The sequence below is a fragment of the Vicugna pacos genome, chromosome 10 (genome assembly GCF_048564905.1).
Source record: "Vicugna pacos chromosome 10, VicPac4, whole genome shotgun sequence".
Taxonomy (NCBI): domain Eukaryota; kingdom Metazoa; phylum Chordata; class Mammalia; order Artiodactyla; family Camelidae; genus Vicugna; species Vicugna pacos.
The window spans coordinates 10,656,707-10,676,194 of NC_132996.1; the positions used below are offsets into that span (position 1 = coordinate 10,656,707).

At 39.7% G+C, this 19,488-nt stretch overlaps 1 protein-coding gene and 1 long non-coding RNA gene across 4 annotated transcripts in view; both read left to right on the top strand.

Moving 5' to 3' along the window:
- Positions 1–1,209: 1,209 nt before the first annotated feature.
- LOC140698640 (uncharacterized) lies at positions 1,210–1,735 on the top strand. The gene is made up of 2 exons (XR_012076418.1): positions 1,210–1,283; positions 1,516–1,735. It is a non-coding gene; the product is annotated as an uncharacterized lncRNA (long non-coding RNA).
- Positions 1,736–2,562: 827 nt separating this feature from the next.
- The window catches only part of SESN3 (sestrin 3), a 70,332-nt gene continuing 53,406 nt past the window's right edge, over positions 2,563–19,488 (top strand). For 2 of the 3 annotated variants that reach the window (XM_031675326.2, XM_072968945.1), the window contains exon 1: positions 2,563–2,939. In XM_031675326.2, coding sequence (XP_031531186.2) covers positions 2,862–2,939 — 78 coding nt within the window. In that variant the 5' untranslated portion in view covers positions 2,563–2,861. The remainder of the gene's footprint in view (positions 2,940–19,488) is intronic. The other variant, XM_031675327.2, reaches the window with a different exon arrangement.

Sequence of the window (19,488 nt, forward strand, 5' to 3'; positions counted from 1 at the left end):
ACTCGGTTAACTGCCAAATAAATGATTTATAGATAATCATCGTTATAAAAGTTTGGAGGATTTGGTACAGAGGGCCATCATTTGGTCACATACACATATATGACCATAGATCAATGAAGAGATTCCTTTTAGCAATCTCTGTTAGAGGTTATAATTGTATAGGCTGCCTCTCTTGGCCTTCCTTTCTGGGAGATTTAGTTTTTGAAGAACTTAAAGGACTTCATGGTGAAAGGATTTGAGCTATGAAATAAAAGGAAAGATTATATTAAAAGTATACGATTAAAAACAATTTGAAGTTAAAATACTGTTTTGAGAAAATTCAGTCTCTACACAAAAATTCACTTCATCCTTCAATTTCTCCTTCCCTTTAAAATGCATTCACATAAAGCCTGCTTTACCAGCCAGGAATATAGCCCAAGAAATATACCAATAAATGGGGACACACATATGTGTTTCAGTTCTTAGGAAAACTGTGCCTTCCTAACTTTCTTTCTCCCTGGATTTCTTGGTTCTCTGCATTGAAGGGTACGTAGTATTTCTCCCTTTGCTGAATTTTCTTGCTTTTGCAGTTTCTTCTAACTGAATGTTATGCACCATCCCCACACTGCTGCTCTTCTAGGCTCTATACATCTACACAACATCAAGCGACCTTTAGCTGTCACTAGTTAAATAGATCAACACATTTACCCAACCACATAACTTAGACCCTTTGGGGGTTTTCCAGTCTATTTTAATCTATTTAAACCTGACACTGGCAGATTTCCATTTCCTTTGTTCCTTGTGTAGACTTGGTGTGTGCCTGTTGGTCTCTAAAAGGGACAGAGAGAAGGCAGCTGTCGAAAAATGAGGAGATTGGCAGTTTCAACCACACAATTTGGTCTAATAGCTTTGATATGCTAAACTTGCTAGCTCCTCCAAGTGTACCTTTCTGATTTTGCATCACAACACCACACTGAATCCCCTAAGGAAACCAGGGTAGTTTTTTTAAATTAAAAAGAAAAAGAAAAGAAAGAAAAGCAAACCAGTGAAACCGCCTTTTAAAATCATCTCCACAGATTCATTCTGCCAACTGCAGGCCTTCACAAATCCTCGTACACTAGAGACCTTTAAAAAAGGAGAAGCCGAGAATACTGATCGTGTTCTCAAGAGCGAAAACAGGTGATGTCATAACGCGCAGTCCTCTGTGGTCCCAGCCAAGGCCGGGTGGGGAGCTGGGGCGCCAGTGAGCACGGAGCTCCGCGCCAATGGGCAAAGCAACTTATCTCCGGGGCCGGAGCACACCGGTGAGGACCGGGCACCAATCAGGTTCTCGCTTGGCGCCTGCCTTTGTTCTCACTGGGGAGCAGGTTTCGGGGCGGCTCGCGTCGGGAACCTGCATTCGACCTGCATGCGCGTTGCTACCCAACCCCTCGGGAGACCTTGCTTCCCCATTCGCCTGTCCGCCACCCCCCACCCCCACCCCCACCCCCCTGCCAGCCAGAGTTTTCTCCAATTACATCTGTCTTCTCTCTCCAGAGCGTGAAAGCCAAAATCCTGAATCCATTTTTAGCTTTGGAAGAGGCAGGTCTAGCCCAACAGTTTTAAATGGCAATTTGTTCTCTGAACTTTCCTTCCCAAGCAGAGCTCTGTGCTCTGCATTTATCTAACCAGCTGCCTCAGAAGGAGTTTTGGGTGGAAGACAAACCTCTTTGGTCTTTTCGTGCTGTACAATAAAGGAATTTTGATTGCTGAGAGACTGCGAGAAGGGGCTTTAGATGGAGGAGGAAACTGCTAACTCGCAGATTTTGCGTCCTTTTTTTCCCCCCTCGAACTCGATTAATGGTGTATACATACTTAATTATCTATCCTCCACCCCCTGCCGAAGCCTCAGGTAACTGGTCTTTTGCAACACAAGGCTCACGGTAAATGATGCATAAAGTTCTTTGAGATCCTTGGATGCAAAGCGGTACGTGACTGCAGTCTTCCTTACAGCTAAGCTAAGATTTTGGCTAAGAGAAAGCCTAACCACTGCCCTGATGGTATGAACGTTTTACCCCCCCTACCCCTACCCTCTTTCTCAAGGAATCAGGAAATATTTAGCTCAGTCTTAGATGCACAAGCTAGCTCAAGCTCCCAGTTATTCATCTCATTCCCTCACCATTTCTGCAGGGGCCTCGGCTTGCCTTAGGGGAGGAACTGGCCTTCCTGGGGTTATTTGCATAAGACACACCCTCTCCCTCCTATTGGCGGAGCAGCACAAACTATATTCCCTCCCACCCCACTACCTAACTAACCCGCCATCTCCCTTCAGTTCGGAGCCTCAGAGACAAACTTAACTTGCCCAGAGATTCAAGGCGTCCTCGGCCTCTGTGATTGGCCGGCGCCACTCCCAGCCGGGCTCTAGCTGCTCATTGGCTGTGGGCTAGCGCCCCGGGGGTGTGGCCGGAGTTGTCCGATTGGCGGGAGGGGGCGGTACCCGAGCGTGGAGGAGGTGAAAGTGGTGGGGAGGCGGGGGCGGGGCCGCACTGAGGCGCTGCTGCGGCGGCGGCGGCGGCGGCGGCGGCGGCGGCGGCAGCGGTGGCGGCTGCAAGTCCTAGCCTGGCGGGGGCGGGGGTCTGGAGGATGGGGGCGGGTGGAACAACGGGCCGGTGAGGAGCAGCCGCCGCCGTCTCCGCCGTCGCTTCGGCAGCCGCCGCGATTGTCCGGCAGCCTCTCGCTGTCGGGCCGTCGTCTCCCATCCCGACATCCTGCCCGGAGGAGGCTGAGGCTGAAGAGCTGCCGGCGGCGGGGGGACGGTCCGACCCCGCAGCGGCGCGGGCGACCGCAGTGACAGCCCAGCCCCGGCCCGCCGCTCGCCCTCGCCCTCGGTGCCCGCAGCCACGATGAACCGGGGCGGCAGCAGCCCGTCGGCCGCCGCCAACTACCTGCTCTGTACCAACTGCCGGAAAGTGCTGCGGAAGGTACGGGCTCGGCCTGGGGTCCGGCCCGAGAGGGGCGCTTCCTGCCGGCCGCGGCTCGGGCTGCTCGGCCCCGGGGCGCACTCTTGGAGCAGGACTCAAGGGGATCCCGGGGCACCTTCCCTACGCCGAGACCCAAAAAGAGGGCATGGGTTGAGAGTGGAGGATTTAGCCTGCTGCGGCTTTTATCTCCTCCGGGACAGATGCTAGTCCCGAAGGGTTGGGGATTGGGGGGGTGGGGTGGGCAAGGGGGCTCCTGTGGTCTGATTTTCGGTCCACCTCCCTACCTTCCCACCCCTCGGCCTGCTTCTTGGGCGGAGAGAGGGACGGACCTGTTCGATCCTCCTCCCGGTGCTCTTGGTGGAGGCCCGTGTGAAATCAGAATTGCCTGGTCTGTTCCCGAGGAACCTGACTCGCTTCTTGCTGTGCCTAACTCTTGCGGGTGTTGTTTCTGTTTATTCGGTTGCTTCTGCCTTCCTTGCGTGCTCTCCCCTAACAACCCCCTTTACATTCTTTTGATGGTCGTCTTGTGGCTACAGTTCGATCCTGAAAGGAACTGCTAAAGCAGCTTGAACTTTATGCCCATGGGAAATGCTGTTCGACCTTACAGTTCCTCAAGCTGGGGTTGGGGGAGGAGGAGACTGCAGTGGATGTGAGTTATCCCTTTTTAGCACTTACCCCTGGTCCCCCCGCTCCCCAGCCGCCGCACCCCGGTATTGCTCCAGAAGAATCAGACGCACAATCAGCTTATTGCTTCCCAGAGCGACTGATAGAAAGTTTACTCCAGTATTGTTTAGCTTACTTGGCTTCATCGCTCCGTTAAGGGGGAGGGGGCGGGCGCGTTGAAAAGATGTCACTTTAGACCAAGAAAAGCTTTTAATCAGACTTTAACAGCCGCCACTGGGTAATATTATAATCAGTTTATTCTTCTCCAGACTCTATTTTTACATTTCATTAAGTGGAAACAGTAGTGAAGGTGCTTCTGTTTGTCCAGTACAAATGAATTAAAATTGCTGAGCTGTGCAAATGATCGGGGCTGAAAGACTCAGATGAATACGGCTCCCTTTTAAGTCAGTTTCTCAAAATACAGTTCAATTAGGATTGTTCTTTATATATTAAAAAAAGAAAGAAAGCATGTAAGTAAGCAAGCTCAAATATTTGCGCTCTTTGTCCAAAAACTGTTTTTCTTCCTCTGTGGGTCAGGCCAAGTGCCAATCAAAGTTGTTTTTCAAGCCTCTTTTCCCTGCAGTAGGGCTGCTGCTCCCCCTCCTCCCCAATTTTATTTGAGAGCATGAAGAAAGCAAAGGGATTGCAGACTTGAAGTTAATCAAACAGTTAAATATGCCTTAAATTGTGTTTATCGCGTATGTTTTTCTTGAAACAGATTTTTTATTAAATGTGCATGTTGAATATGTGCAGTTATTTTTTTCCATAAACTCTGGGATCAAATTACAGTTGATACTTGCTCAGCTCATTGTAGGCCAGCTTGTGAGAAATGTAATGGATCAGAAGTGCAGAGCAGCTTAGTTGAATGTTAACTCTTTCACTTCAGGGCCATATGTCATCTGAACTTAGCTTTTTAAAAAAAATGATGATGATGATTTGCTGACTTTCAAAGTGATGTTACATCTTTGTCATGAAAAAAAGTGTCATTTGAGACATGTTTGATTAAAAAAACAGGTTAGTTTAAAAAAACAGGTAATTTTTTTTTCACTGAATAAGGAAAAAAAGAGCTGTATTGACTTTTTTTTTTTAATGGTTCTGGCAATTTGGTAGATGAATAAAATGTTTAGTGGTGGTATTAGGCTTCAGATTTTATTTTTCTTTTGAGGGAACCATGGCCGTGGACCCATGACACCTTGCTTGGTAGCATTTGAGACATCTTTATCTCTTTCTTTTAGCTTTTAAGAAATTATTTCTATTTATCTAGAAAGAACATCCTCATTTCTAGCCATTATTAAAAGAAAAGAAAGAGGTTGTGTATGGAAAATGGATATTCACCATTTTCATATTTTATAATTGCTATGCACACCTCTGCCAATATTCCAGTTTTTAGTTATTCCAAGGCATTTAATATTGATTCATGCAGTAGCATGAAATAACTTTAGATGGAAATGGGATTGTTTGAGCCAGTTATGACATGACTTGGCAACATTTGCAGCTTTTTAAGAGCGCTTTAAGTGCTCTTAAAAGATATCAAGTGTTTAGCATTTTAAATTCTTCATGGTTCTAAAAATAGCATGCAAGTGTTTTCTAATAAATAGATGGTTTTCTTTTTGATAGAAAGTATATAACTCTAAGCAAATTTCATCTATAACTCTCAAAATGGGATTCTCTGGATTCATTTTGTGTTTTCAACTTAATAAAGTGTTCAGTAATAACCAAGTGAATCGTAGTGTTTTGAATTTTAGTTCAGTGTAGTTGATGAAGGATGAATGAAACTCATGCACATCCACTGTGAATTACTCTTTGCTGTTATAATTCTCATTTCTGAAGGGGGAAGAGTCACCTTTATTTATGTGGCATAAGGCCTTTTCCTCTAAGTGGCTTCATTCGTTGCCCTGTGTTGAATTTGGGGGGAACTTCAAAAAAAAAAACTGAATTCACCTTCAAAGGAAATAATTTGGTTTAACCCCAAATCTGAAAATGGAATTGTATATTGTATGAGAATTACATATATTCTTAGAAATATCTTTATAATTTTGATTCAGTGTATTCCAAAATAAAGAGACTTCTTAAAGTATTGAATATACCTAATTTGGTAACCTTAAGTCAGTGGAAAGAATGGAGAAGTAAACCATACAGGGAAAGAAATGAACAAACGAAACTATCCTCAAGTCTATAACTCCTACATATTCTAACTTGCTCTGTTATCAATGAAATAATTCAATAAAGTTTTTAATGAAAGAGGAACTGCTTCTATTTACTTTGGAAAAGTTAATGCGTTATGAAGTGCAATATATTTTATTTGAAGAAATTCCACTGACAACTAGATACATTTCAATGGGGAGTGCCAAACTACATTAAGAAAGGTAGGTAACTGTCCATCCACTCATCTTCCAATAAATAGGAGGTGGCACATTACAATTTATTTTGAGTATTGAGCAGTTAGCGCTACTGAAGTGAATAAAACTCTGCACTTTAAGTTAGAGGACTTGACATTGAAAAATTCTTCATATGTTTAGGTAGTTACAGGGATATTATCTTTGGTAGATATTGCACTTTTTCCACTTTGCTTATGTAATCACTTATTTTGACAACTTTTTGATGGTTTTGAGAGTGAGGAGACTGGAAGCATAAAATGGGAAATGTTAGACTAAACCATATGAATCTCATTTTTATAGTTAAAATTGTCAGTTGAAAGCAGTTTTGTATGTTTCAGCCAATAGGATGGAATTGCTTTGGCTGTGGATTAGCTGTATCCTGCCTTGGTTGATCAGGTTTCTTACACGCATATTTTTGATTGTCAAAAGTAGTTTTTTAGCTTAGTTTTATCTTAAAATACACTAAGCAGAGATCAAGCAGTGAATTTACAGCAGCAAGCCATTATGAAATGGTTTTCAAACTTTTCTTTTATGGAGCCCTGAGATGCTTCAGGGTTCAGAAATGCTTGAGTTGGATTAAATTTTCAGTACATTTTACGTTATTTTAAAATGATAATTTAAGCATGCAACTGCCCCCAAATCTTTTGTTACAAGATTATTCTTGTGCAGGCCTCGAATTAAAACTTGTTCTGCTGCCTTTGTACATATACTTGAACTTTTTTGTCAGTAAGACATTGATGAGAACGATTGTCATTGATTATGAATGAAGCCATGAGCCTTTTAAACAGATTCCTTTCTGTACCTGTCTACTCATGTTCAATTTTCACTTGTGAGAAAACAAACTTATTAATCAGTAATTTTTAGTTTATAGCTAAACACTTATAAAAATCACTGTTTTGTGTGTATTTATGTGTTTCATAGTTCAGGTTCCATGTAAGATATCATTTATAAAAGGGATTCTTCTCCTTCCACACCCTCCCCACCACCAAATAAATTAACTGCTAAAATAAACTGCAAACGTAGTGATAACTAGAAGCCACAAGATGAGTTCATGGTGAGGTCTTTGATGGGTCTTTTCATTTTGGGCAAGTAAGTGAACTTCTTGAAGCCTAGTTTTCTCTGTAAAATGCAGGTTGCTGCACAGTTGGAGAGAGGTAATGTATGCTAAAGTAATCTGTAAGCCATAAAGCATGACTCCAAATATAAGCAAGCCAAGCCAATGTATTTTCCCTATTCCTAGAACAGGCTCTTTATGTGTTGTGGCAACATATTTCGATACATACTAACTTGGTTGGTCTTTACTTTTCTGTCCTGTGTAATTATTGCCTGTACATGAGAGGTAAATGTATTATGCTTTTCATTAGAATGATCAACATACTACTTTTTATTTGCATATTTATATTTGTATTCCACCGATCCCCCCACCCCACCCCCCCAAACAGTAATCCAGTGCTTTGCTTTTGGCATTTTAAATAATTAAATAAAATAAAATGACCTTTTCGGACAGTGCCGCAGATGAGGGAACTTGGTATTTGGTTTGGAAAGACTAAGAATTAAGGATGACTGTGCTTAGAAAAAGCTGGGGCAAATCTAGGGTAAAGCAAAGAATTTTTAATTATTTTAATTTAGGAGAAGAGCGATGGAAGTAAAAATCTCTAAATCTTCTTCTCCCCATCTCTTCATCCTCTTTTTCCCTTTTGAAGGTCCGGGGTTATAACTTACGTTTGTGAAGACCTTTACCGTTTTTACAGTGCTTTCACGTTATCAGTTGATTCTCACAAACTGAGAAAATTTGAGACATGGTCTCTGTCATACAACTAGTAAAAAGTCTATTTAATTCTTAATACGATCTGTGTAATAAACTAAAAAGCATATTCGAATTGCCCCTTGCAGTATTGAGGTTGTCAGGAAAAACACCCACCCACCTCTCAGCTTCGCCATCTGTGGATTGCCTGTGGGTACCTAAGACTCTCCAGGTTCTGTTGGTTGAGGTTTGACTTTCAGCCACTCTGACATGTTATTGCAGATGAACTGGAGGGGAAGGAGAAGAGTTAGCTGGCTATTTTTTTTATTATCTCTTTAACAGTTGTTTGGTTAATTCTTTAATGAGGTAAAGTGGCAGTTCTCAGATATAATCTTCAGACCCTGAAGTATCCAAGACCGTTTCAGGAGGCCTGGGTGGTCAAAAACCACCCTCATAATCATGCAAGACATTACTGCCTTTTCCACCATGCAAAACCACTGGCGGTAAAACCGTGTTGGCTCCTTAGTGTAAGTCCAAGGGAGTGATGTCAAACTGTAATCACTGTATTCTTCACCACCATATACTCATAATGGGAAAGAATGCTAGTTTCATTTAAGAATATCCTTTGAAGAAGCAGTGAAAATTTAAATTTTGTTAACTCCTGACCCTTGGGTTTCCATCTTTTCAGGTGTGATGAAAGGAGACACACACCGCGTGCTTCTGCAGCCCCGCAAGCTGGTTATCTCTGGGGGAAGAACTTGAACTTGTGCAGTTGTTTTCAGCTGCAGGCTGAATGAGCCACTTTTTAAATGAACCCCATTTTTACTTAAAAGAACACCTGTCAGACAAACTTTGGTTTTCCAAACATGGGTATTTGACAAAAATATTCTTAAGAATGAGTAATGTGACCCTGAAAAAAAATTTAAGGAAAAATACTGACAATGTTCATTGTCAGTGATAAAATTCAAACTTTCAAGGAAAAATTCAAATTTTGGAAAATGTGTATCTATTGGCATTAGCCTGAAAGCTTCCCAATTCTTAACGGTTCTCCTTTTGAGATCGAGTGATTAATGAGTATGATTTTCTTTTTTTTTTGATGCTGTATTACAAAATGGGTCAAGGTCTGCATGACTTAATGAACCAGTATCTTCCATGTGACCAACGCATAAAGACATTGCTACTCAGGCCCTTCTTGCCTTTTCAGCTCAGAACCAACCAGTGAGCGCACAATGAACATAATCTTTGCCATCTAACCATTCTTTTTACCACTGCCAATGAGTTTTGCCAGCTGTTTCCCTTGAATTTTTAGGCTCACTTGACTCATTTTTGAGAAACTGTTCAGCAAAACCATAACCTTGGGTAAAATTTCCATTCCAAGTACAAGACAGACAAATGAATTTCAATGTAATATAGGAAGTTAGGTTTACTGGTTGGGCATTAGGTTCCACATTGTGACTAACCTTCAAGAAGCTCTACTTGTCGAGTTTTGGTGTGGTATCAAAGCAAAATATTCACGATTATCTCTTTCCTCCTCCCACTACATATCTGTGAGCCCAGATTTTCCTGACATACCTTCAGTCAGAACATATCCCAACAGAATGCACACAAAAGCAGATGTGAAATCCAACTGTCTTAGACATTGAAGAGATTTGCGAAAACGTAAATGGCCTTCTTCTCACCATTCTTTTGTTTTGAAAAATAAGGTTGTTTTCATAAAAAAAATGTAGTGGATTTATTATTTTAAGTGAATTAACAAACATTTCAATTTTTCTGTTTTAAAAAAATTCTACAGTAAATTCAACAGTAAATATTGACAGTTATGCCCCACACATACAGAGAAGCTCTTTGGAGTCCTCAATAATTTTTCAGAGTGTGACGGAGTTCCAGGTTCGAAACACTGGAGAACTGCTGAGCCAGAGTTTCTGACAGCAGTGTATGGTACATATAAAAGTAATTCTCTGGCACGTCTATGGAGCGGGGAAGAACAGGCTAACACCACTGGCAGAAAATGTGGATGAGAACAACCCAGTCATCTCTGTTCTATGGGGGGATCACTTGCAGACACTGCCTAGCGCCTTTCCGTGACATCCTAGAACCTTCTCTGCTACCACAATATGGATGGTCTTTAGCTCAGGATGGTTTGACTTAAAATTTTTTTGACTCTATGATGGTGCTAAACCGATAGGTTTTCAGTAGAAACTGTATCTTTGAATTGTGATTTTTTTTTTTTATCTTCCTCCAGGCTAGTGATATGGTATAGATGCTCTCTTGTGATGCTGGGCAGTGGCAGCCAGCTGAGCTCCCAGTCAGTCATGTGATCATAGTAAATGACGCTGAATACTTACAACTTGTCTGGACCCTGATGGTTAAAGCACAGTAACCAATAAATTACACTTTATTATAAAACACGCTTTGTGTTAGCTGATTTTGCCCAACTGTACACTAATGTAAGTGTTCGGAGCACATTTAAGGTAGGCTAGGTGTCTTAAATACTTTTTTGACTTAACGATATTTTCGACTTACGATGGGTTTATCTGGATGCAACCCCATCACAAGTGAAGTAAGATCTGTAGTAAGACTTAAGCTAGCTAGAGATGATCTTTCTTTAATTTTTGTGAGCTTTGCTTTACCTGGGAGAAACCAGGGATGGACAAAAAAAAAAAAAGCTCTTTGGCGCTAAAGGAATGCCCTTCTTAGTACTTTCTATGCAACGACTGAAGAATGGTCAGATCGAAAGATTATGTCGATTATGTCCATTGTGCCCTAATTGGTTGGTTCTCGGCTGGAAGGGAAAGAGAGGCCCCGAGTAGCAAGGTTAGCCTCTTTTTTTTTTTTTTTTGGAAAGCCGAGAAGTGTGGGAGAAGCAACAGAAAGAAGAAGGGGACAAGAATCAGAAGAAAGAGAAGTATCAATGTAGATACTGATAACCAGATTGTTTCAGTAAAGGAAAAGAACACCACCACTGTAGACAGAAGATAGGACAGTCCTGAATGTGGAAGTCCCTAAATACTGCAGCCCTCAAAGCATAGGGCATTTCCCACTTTGTGTGTGTGTGTGTTGGTGGGGAGAGGTGGCGGGAGTGGATTGCACTGCACAAAAGCTATGGCTACCTGTGATTCAGTGTGACCTTGAAGGTGTGGGCATAAGGATCTACTTACTCTATCTGATTAGGTCTGGTGAGACCTGCAAATAACTACCAGTAGCAGAACCGTCCCTTAGGCACCACTGTGGTGGGATTGAGGATGGGGGGAGGAAGTGAAATTCTTAACACAGAGTAAATATGTTGCCAAGCCAAAACATTAAGTCATGTGTCCCACAACAGTTACCTTAAATCTGTAAGTGGATGCCATGTGAACTATATTTGAAAATATATATTCTATACCATGCAAACCTACAGTTAACTTGTAGAATTTCTGTTTGTCATTCAGAATTTTTCTTCGAAACTCTTCTGATATCTCCAAAGAGTCTTTCCTAATCTTCAGACTCTTTTTTCTTTTTTCTTCTCCCTCTGTTCTCTGGACTGCCATGCTATTTAAGTATACAGCATTTATTGATCTTTGCATGTTGAATTGTAATTGAAATGTACATCTACTTTTCCCTTGCGAGGTTGCCTCTTACTTGGGATATGGTTAATGGAAAGTTCATTTTTAGCAAATACTGGCAGTACATTTATACTGGATACAGTATAATGTCAGAAAGTGACAACTTTTCTCATTTTCCAAGATTTATCTCATATGTCTGTTCTTTATAGCCATAGTTTGTTCTCTTTATCAATAAGGTTTACCGGAACACTCTGAGAAGTTTATAACAAAGATTATTTTTTCAGCTTTGTGACCATGGGAATGTTTCGATTAAATATCATACCAGTTTTTGGAGGGAAGTCTGGGAGGGAGCAAGAATGTAAGTTCCCTAAGAGGATCAGGACACTGGCCTTCGCAGTTGGTCCTTCTCCGAAATGTGAAATGGCCATTGCTTTGACAGGGACGCATGCTTCACCTCCTTGAATCTGCTAGTGCCCTGTAAGGGCAGGCTGTCTTAGAATAGTCTTTAAATCTCAAGATTTTCTGCAAGTCTACTCCTAAGGTTTGTTTCACCATAGAACTCTGGCTAAGCCTTTCCCCCTTCTACCTCCCCTGAGTCTTTTCCTTTGGAATATTCCCAAGCCATCTGGGAGCTCCTTGGCCAGCAGGCACTCCCTTGGGAACTGGGAGCCAGAGAATTGTTCATAGGCCTAGACTACCTCGTCGCTAGCCTTTACTACTTAGATCCTCCCAGAAATCATTTATTGGTCTGTGGTCCAGGGTACTGACTGCTCCCTAAGGGACACATAAATATTACAGGTTATTGAGTGGTGGATTGAAATACTTTGCATTTTGCTACCCAAAGCCAATAAGGAATGACAAGCATTTTACCTCTGTTTCATAAAGAACGTACTGAACATACCATATGCATAAGTAAGACCAAGTATAAAGATGACTGACCAGGGCCATATTATGTCTTGTAGCAAAGATTTCTTATAGTGTAAAAGATAGATCTGAGTAAGACTTATTTTCTCTACTAATCAGTAGCTATTTGTACTGGAAGATATGTTCACATTTCTCGATATTGATTTCATTTTTACATCCTCCTCTGTTGCAAAGATTTTGAACCAAGAAGTTGAAGAAACGAAATCTCTCTTTCCAGCTATAGATACCATGCTGAATTAGAAAGGTCAAATTTACCTCACGGGTGACTAAAACTGGATTTTGTGGAAGATTATGGTGATTATCTGAGACTGCCACTCTTAGTTTTGAAATGTATTTTGTATTATCAATGACAGTAGTAGCTTCTAGTGAAAACCACCTATGTGCCATTGACTGCTAAGTATTTAAGCCCTGCATATGTATTACATTTAATCATCACAATAAATCTATAAAGAATTATTGCATTTTATGGATGAAGAAACTGGGGCTCAGAGAGCTTTGGTTGCTTGCTTAAGGTCATAGTACCAATAAGTACCAGACTCAGGATTTGAATCTAGTCTACCTCCAAAGTCTGGGTCTCTGTTCAGGCATAGACACCGCATTCCCTTATGCTCCACACGTTGTCTTTATGTACAAGACTCAAAAACTATAAAATTAATGCAACTTAATAGGACCTGATTCCTTTTAAGAGATTAGTAGGAGTGATTTCAAGTTCAGATATTTCCTACTGCTTTATTTTTACATGAAAAAATGTAAGTTTTTCTCTTTGTAAGATCAAATCAATGAGAATCAAGTGGAAGTTCTCACTGAACAGTTTTGACCTTTCTAGTTCACGCTTTCATCTGTGTAAATCTGTTGTTAATTATGTGACCATTTTTCTTAGTTCCAGGATAGATTTTTCCTAATTTCCCAGCAAACTTTGACCTCCTCCTTTTGCCAACCAGTCGTCCATGACTTCAGTGTCATTGATTCATTCAGTATTGCTATAGTATCTGTGACAAAAGACACTGTCTAGAAACATTTTGAGTTTCAATATTGTGTCACTTGACTAGGACCTGTAAGAAACAGTCTCACTTTTTGGTCAATTTTTTGCAGTAAAAAAAGTTAATTTATGAAGATAAGAAATAACATGAATGCTTGTTTCCACTATTCATTTTGGCTTCCTGTATTAAGGGGAAAATGATGATAAAAGAAAGAGAAGAGACCCTGGGATTTTATCCTTCCCTTGGCCTTCCCCTACCAACCCCCTACACTACTGGGTCTACCGAAGAGTTTCTAGCCATGCAAAGGGTTTATGGTAGGCAGAGGGATTTGTGGTTCTGCTGTTTGTCAGCTAGAACTCTTGATAGTTTTCCATAGAAACACAGTAAGATACCTGGTTCCGGAATACATTTAATATCACAGGTATATTCAATAGAGATTTACTGATTACACTGGAAGCCTAACCACTAAGGTCTAACATTGTTTCCAGGGAAAAATACATTGTGAAATCAAAGTAAGTGCTTCACTGGAGCTATCTCTCCTAACTTGTATGCTTAACACTAGGAAGGGTAATGACTTTGACAAAGAATATTTTTTTAGCATGTTCACTCTGAGGATGTGTTTGGTTATTGCTGTGAGGGAGTGTTCTAACTTCATTGCTTTACATGCTGCTGTTCAGTTTTCCCAACACCATTCGCTGAAGAGACTGTCTTTACTCCATTGTATATTCTTGCCTCCTTTGTCTAAGATTAATTAACCAAAAGTTTGTGGGTTTATTTCTGGGCTCTCTATTCTGTTCCATTGATCCTTATGTCTGTTTTTATACCAATACCATGCTGTTTTGATTACTGTAGCTCTGCAGTATTGTCTGAAGTCTGGGAGGGTTATTCCTCCAGCTTCATTCTTTTTCTTCAGTAATGCTTTGGCAATTCTGGGTCTTTTGTGATTCTGTATAAATTTTAGTATGATTTGTTCTAGTTCTGTGAAATATGTCCTGGGTAATCTGATAGGGATTGCATTAAATCTGTAGATTGCTTCAGGTAGTGTGGCCATTTTAACAATACTAATTCTTTCGGTCCAAGAACATGGGATATCTTTTAAGTCATCTTTAATTTCCTTTTCAATGTTTTGTAGTTCTCTGCATATAAATTCCAATACTAGGACTTCCAATACTATATTGAATAGAAGTGGCAAGAGTGGGCATCCTTGTCTTGTTCCAGATTTTAGGGGGAAGACTTTCAGCTTCTCACCATTGAGTACTATGCTGGCTAAAGGTTTGTCATAAATAGCTTTTTTATGTTGAGGTATGTTCCCTCTATAACCACTTTGGTAAGAATTTTTTGTCATGGATGTTGAATTTTATCAAATGCATTTTCTGCATCTGTTAAGATGATGATGTGATTTTTGTCCTTTCTCTTGTTGATGTGGTGTCTCACTTTGATTGATTTGTGTTGTGTAGAACAATCTTTCTGTCCTTATGTGGGATGAACCTCCCTCGATCATGGTGTATGATCTTTTTATGTGTTATTGGATTCTATTTGCTAATATTTTGTTGAGGATTTTTGCATCTATGTTCATCAATGATGCTGGCCTATGGCTTTCTTTTTTGGTAGTGTCTTTGTCTGGTTTTGATATCAGTGATGGTGGCTTCATGGAATGAGTGTGGGAGTGTTCCCTCCTCTTCAATCTTTTGGAGGAGTTTGAGAAGGATTGGTATGAGCTCTTCTTTGCATGTTTGATGGAATTCCCCAGTGAAGCCACCTGGTCCTGGACTTTAGTTTGCAGAGTGGTTTTTTATTGCTGATTCTGTTTCACTTCTAGTGATTGGTCTGTTCAAATGATCTATTTCTTCTTGATTCAGTTTTGGTGGACTATATGTTTCTAGAAACTTATCCATTTCTTCTAAGTTGTCCAATTTATTGCCATATAGTTGTTCATTTGTAATTTTTAATAGAGTATGATCTATCTACTTAATGATTTTGTAAGATATCAAATATTTTATATTATATAACTATTAAAATAACTGCAAAGTCTAGGTTCTACTATTCTTTAGACAAAGTACATAGATCATTGAGCACCCAAGGTGAGCATAAACTTACAAGTATTCTTTTGATTATGCACGAGGCCTTTTTAGTATTTAGTGCCCTTCAAAATGAGGGGAAATACTTGTTTTGGTACATAGGAATGTAGAAACGATTTTCTCTTTTTTGGCAAAAATATATGCATTGCCATTTTATGCTCATTCTGTGTCTCAATGTTATTACCCTTTAATGGCCTTCACATTCTTAAGTGGGCAAGAAATGTGGAGACTAAACATTTATAAACCACTCACATACTATATGAATATCTTTCATTCATTTATTCATTCTACAAACAGTAAGTGTTAGGCACAGAAAGAAGACAGAGTGAGGGTATCAGGGTCCTTGCCTAAGTAGTGTGATGAGTAACAACACACGTCTGGATCTCACGAAGAGATCTTCAAAATTATGCCCCTCACTTGACAGGTAATACAGAACAGAGTTTGGTTTGGCAAACTTTTCCTGCAAAGAGATAGACAGTAAATATTTCAGGCTTGCTGGCCAAAAGTAAGGCCGAAGTCATTGTCTCTGTCACAACTGCCCAGTTCCGCCTCTGTATTGTGAAACCAGTCATAGACAAGTTATTAAAGAATGGATGTGGCTTTATTAAAAAAAAAAAAACTTTATTTGGGGGTCCTGAAATTTTAGTTTAATATAGTTTTTCACGTCTCACAAACATTTGTTTGATTTTTAAAAAATCATTTTAAAGTATAACACCCGTTCTTAGCTCCCAGACAGTACAAAAAGAGGTGGCAGGCCGGGTATAGCCAGCAGCTGGGAGTTCGCTGACCTCTTGGTATAGAAGCAGTGCAAGGAATTTTGCATCAGGGGTCTCGATGAGATCAACTTTCTGAACTGTACTTTGCTTATTATTAAAATATCAATAGTAATAGGACTTAAATTTTTTCTACGTAGTTCTAACTGTACTTTCACTGGTGTACAAAACTAATCAAAAACCAACTAAGTCATAAACACTACCATTAGAAAACCATCTGATTGGAGCGACCTGCCCATTTAGAATCCTGGATAGGCAGCATATGATTTGGATGCGTCCAAACTAAAACTTTAAGAATCTGCAGACACTGAATATGCTTGAAAGGACATTTGTCAGGTCGCTTAGCACCTACAAGCAAAATGTTTTTTACCTCTTTGGAAATTGTCACACCCTGTTTGAGTTCAATGGAAGTGCCATTATGTATTACAGAGACTTAACATTTTGATTAAAGTTACATTTTGAGAGTTTTCCAAAATTTAATATGAACGGTTTAGATTGATGAGTCATAGCACAAAACTGATCGTTTAAGAATCTGAATGTTTTTGTGCTGGTCAGAGTCCCCGTGGTAGCGTTTTAGAGCCCTGTTACTCGTATCGTCTATGAGGTCCTGTGAAGAGAATGTACTGCACTTCCATAGACGTTCCTTGTGACTACAGACTGGCAGTGCCACAGGCATTGTAGTTTTTCTATATTAAATCATTTAGAAGTATTGAGTTCACTGTCTGATTCCATTAGAGTCCTAATTCCCAAATACCTCCCTCAACCAACATTAACATAGTGGCACTCAAAAGATGTGTCATAAACTTGAAATGAACTCGTACTCCAGAGCTGACCAGTGTGGCATCTGAATGCAGAGATACATGAATGTTGGTATTGGAGAGTGTGTGTGAGGAGAGGAGAATGCAGTGGATATAAACCCCTCCTCTGATGAGTGGAAGTGATGGCTGTCAGTAATTTAAGCCTGGAAGATCATTAGCTATTCAAAATACTTTTTATAGGGATGAGGTTTAAAAATTTCACCCTGAACATTTAATCAGCGAATACAATATGGCACCATTTGTCCAGTTTGCACACTTATCAAAGCATCAGTATGTGGTATTTTCCGTGGTGGAAATCTAATGATACCCAGAGCAATAATAGCACAGCCAGTGTGACATGCCAGGTTCAAACCCTAATCAGTCAATCAGAATTTTTGTTGAAATGAAGATTCGTTAATGATGCATTTTATGATGTGTCCTTTAAACTAGATCTGGTAAGGAGTTCTGTTGACCAACTCTTGTTATGATTGCATATTGCTGTAATTGTATATGGGAGAATTCAACGTACATACCCCATGTATGGATATGAGATTTCTTGTTCTCCTTTATGAAGTAAGTAATCACGGATCTTTGGTTTAAAAAGACATTTCTATGATGTATAAGCAGGCAGTAATGGAAAATATTTTTACTTTTAATTGAGGTTTAACTTTTAAAGGTAAGTACCTGATATCTGTGTGTTTTCTCTTGCTTCCTTTATTCATGAGTTTTATTAAGCTATTGCAGAGAATGTATTTGTCACAATGGTAAATGGAAAGACTTGATAATTAACGAGCACTTTGATGATAACTTCATTTAACTTCAGATATTTATAGAAACAATTAAAAAAAGGCTGAGTATGAAAGTAACTCAGGGTTGTGCCGGCAGGGTGCTGCAGCGTGTTGCATCTCTTAGAGTGCCAGCAAAATCTGAACCTGTTGTGGCAGTGTGCATTTAGTAATTTTAGCTTTTAACAAACCACTGTGTCACCTTTCATGAAAGGTACTCTGATGCCATAAAAATGGAGTAATTTGTCTCTAGAACTCCTAACTTGTCCATCACTTTCTCAATGACAGGTATGCGTTTCATGATCATAAAAAAAAAAAAAGAAGAGTGCATGGTTATTGTGAAAAGGCCATTTCCTTTTATTCTATCTTTATAGTCATTTTAATGCATTTTAGTATTTATGGAGAATTAACTCTTTTACAGAGCTTAGAGCACCTGAAAACTAAGACATAATGTGCCCTCTTGTATATCAATCAATCCAAGATCAAGGATTTCGAAAATGAAGACCTGAGTCAGTGGAAAAGCTAGATTGAGCTCTTAGAAACTCGATACACGTACCTTTTCCAGAACATACATAATTGGCAAAATGGTTTACAGTTATTTCTAAGAAAAATTTACATTTGAGTCCTAAGTTCTCCTGCACAATTTAATAGTAAATACTTGTTTTTCAAGGATTCCCAGGGGACACAAGCCCTTTATTGCTGATCAGGGGTTACTTTTCCTGAGTATCTCTGTGACTTATGACAGTCATCCAACCACTAGACAGCAATTTTTAGGAACTAACTTAGTCTTGATTGAATTAATAGCCTTTCCATATTGTTATGATTGACTGTTTTCCCTGAGGGACTGAAGCTGTTGTCTTATTTAAAACGGCTCATTTGGAGAAAGACTGAAGTCATGTGTCAACAAGGAGTCACAGTTCCCTGGTCTGAGAAGGTAGTTTAGGGTCCATGACAGTGGTTCCTGACGTGGGGTCCTGGAACCAGCAGCGTGAACATCACCTGGGAATTTGCTAGAAATGCAGATTCTTGGACCCTATCCCAGACCTGCTGAATCAGAAGTTCTGGAGGTGGGAACCATCCATCTGTATTTGAATAAGCCCTCCAGGTGATCCTGAGACACTCTAAGGATTGGAAATGACTAGGATTATTAACTAAATATGCCTACAAATCAAAATTACACATCCATTTTGTTTTCAGTATGCATTATCAGTTGTTTGAGAAATAGGGTAAAAAGAAGAAATTGCTTCAGAGTAAATCAATACTAAGTCTTTACTCTTTCCAGATAATAATGGCAAGTACCAGCTCTAGAATCAGGAAGGTATCTTTTATTTGTTTTAAAAATATGGTTATGGATTTGGGACTTTCAGGTATAACATGCTTTCCCTTTGAGAAAAAGATGTCACTTTATTGTTGCTAGATTCTGAACTTTAGCTTAAGGGAAAAAAAGAGTTGGATGTTGAAAACTTGTCTATGACAGAAACCAAGTGAAAAATAGCTCTTGGAATTGCTTGTTTACATGAAAATAAGTGTTTCCGCGCTAATGTTGGTAGACGCTGAGGGGTTTTACCAGCTTAGATTATTTTTATTTCAAGGAAGATTGATGTTCTAATTTTTCATGGAAAATAAAATTATTTTGGACTTTTTTTTCTTAAATAAAAGGAGAAATGAATATATTTGTCCTAAAGACAGATTTAGAAGTTCTACATTGCTTTTTTAAAAACTTAAGTCTCTTAGACAAGGTTAAATATGTATGTAAATTATCTGTTTTTTACGTGTAAACTGGTAGCTTACTCTTCAATTACAAATGGGTTGTCAGGAAACCTGAAAATTAAAACAAAACAAACTTAAGGAATGTATATGACACGTGGGCCCTAGACAAATCAAA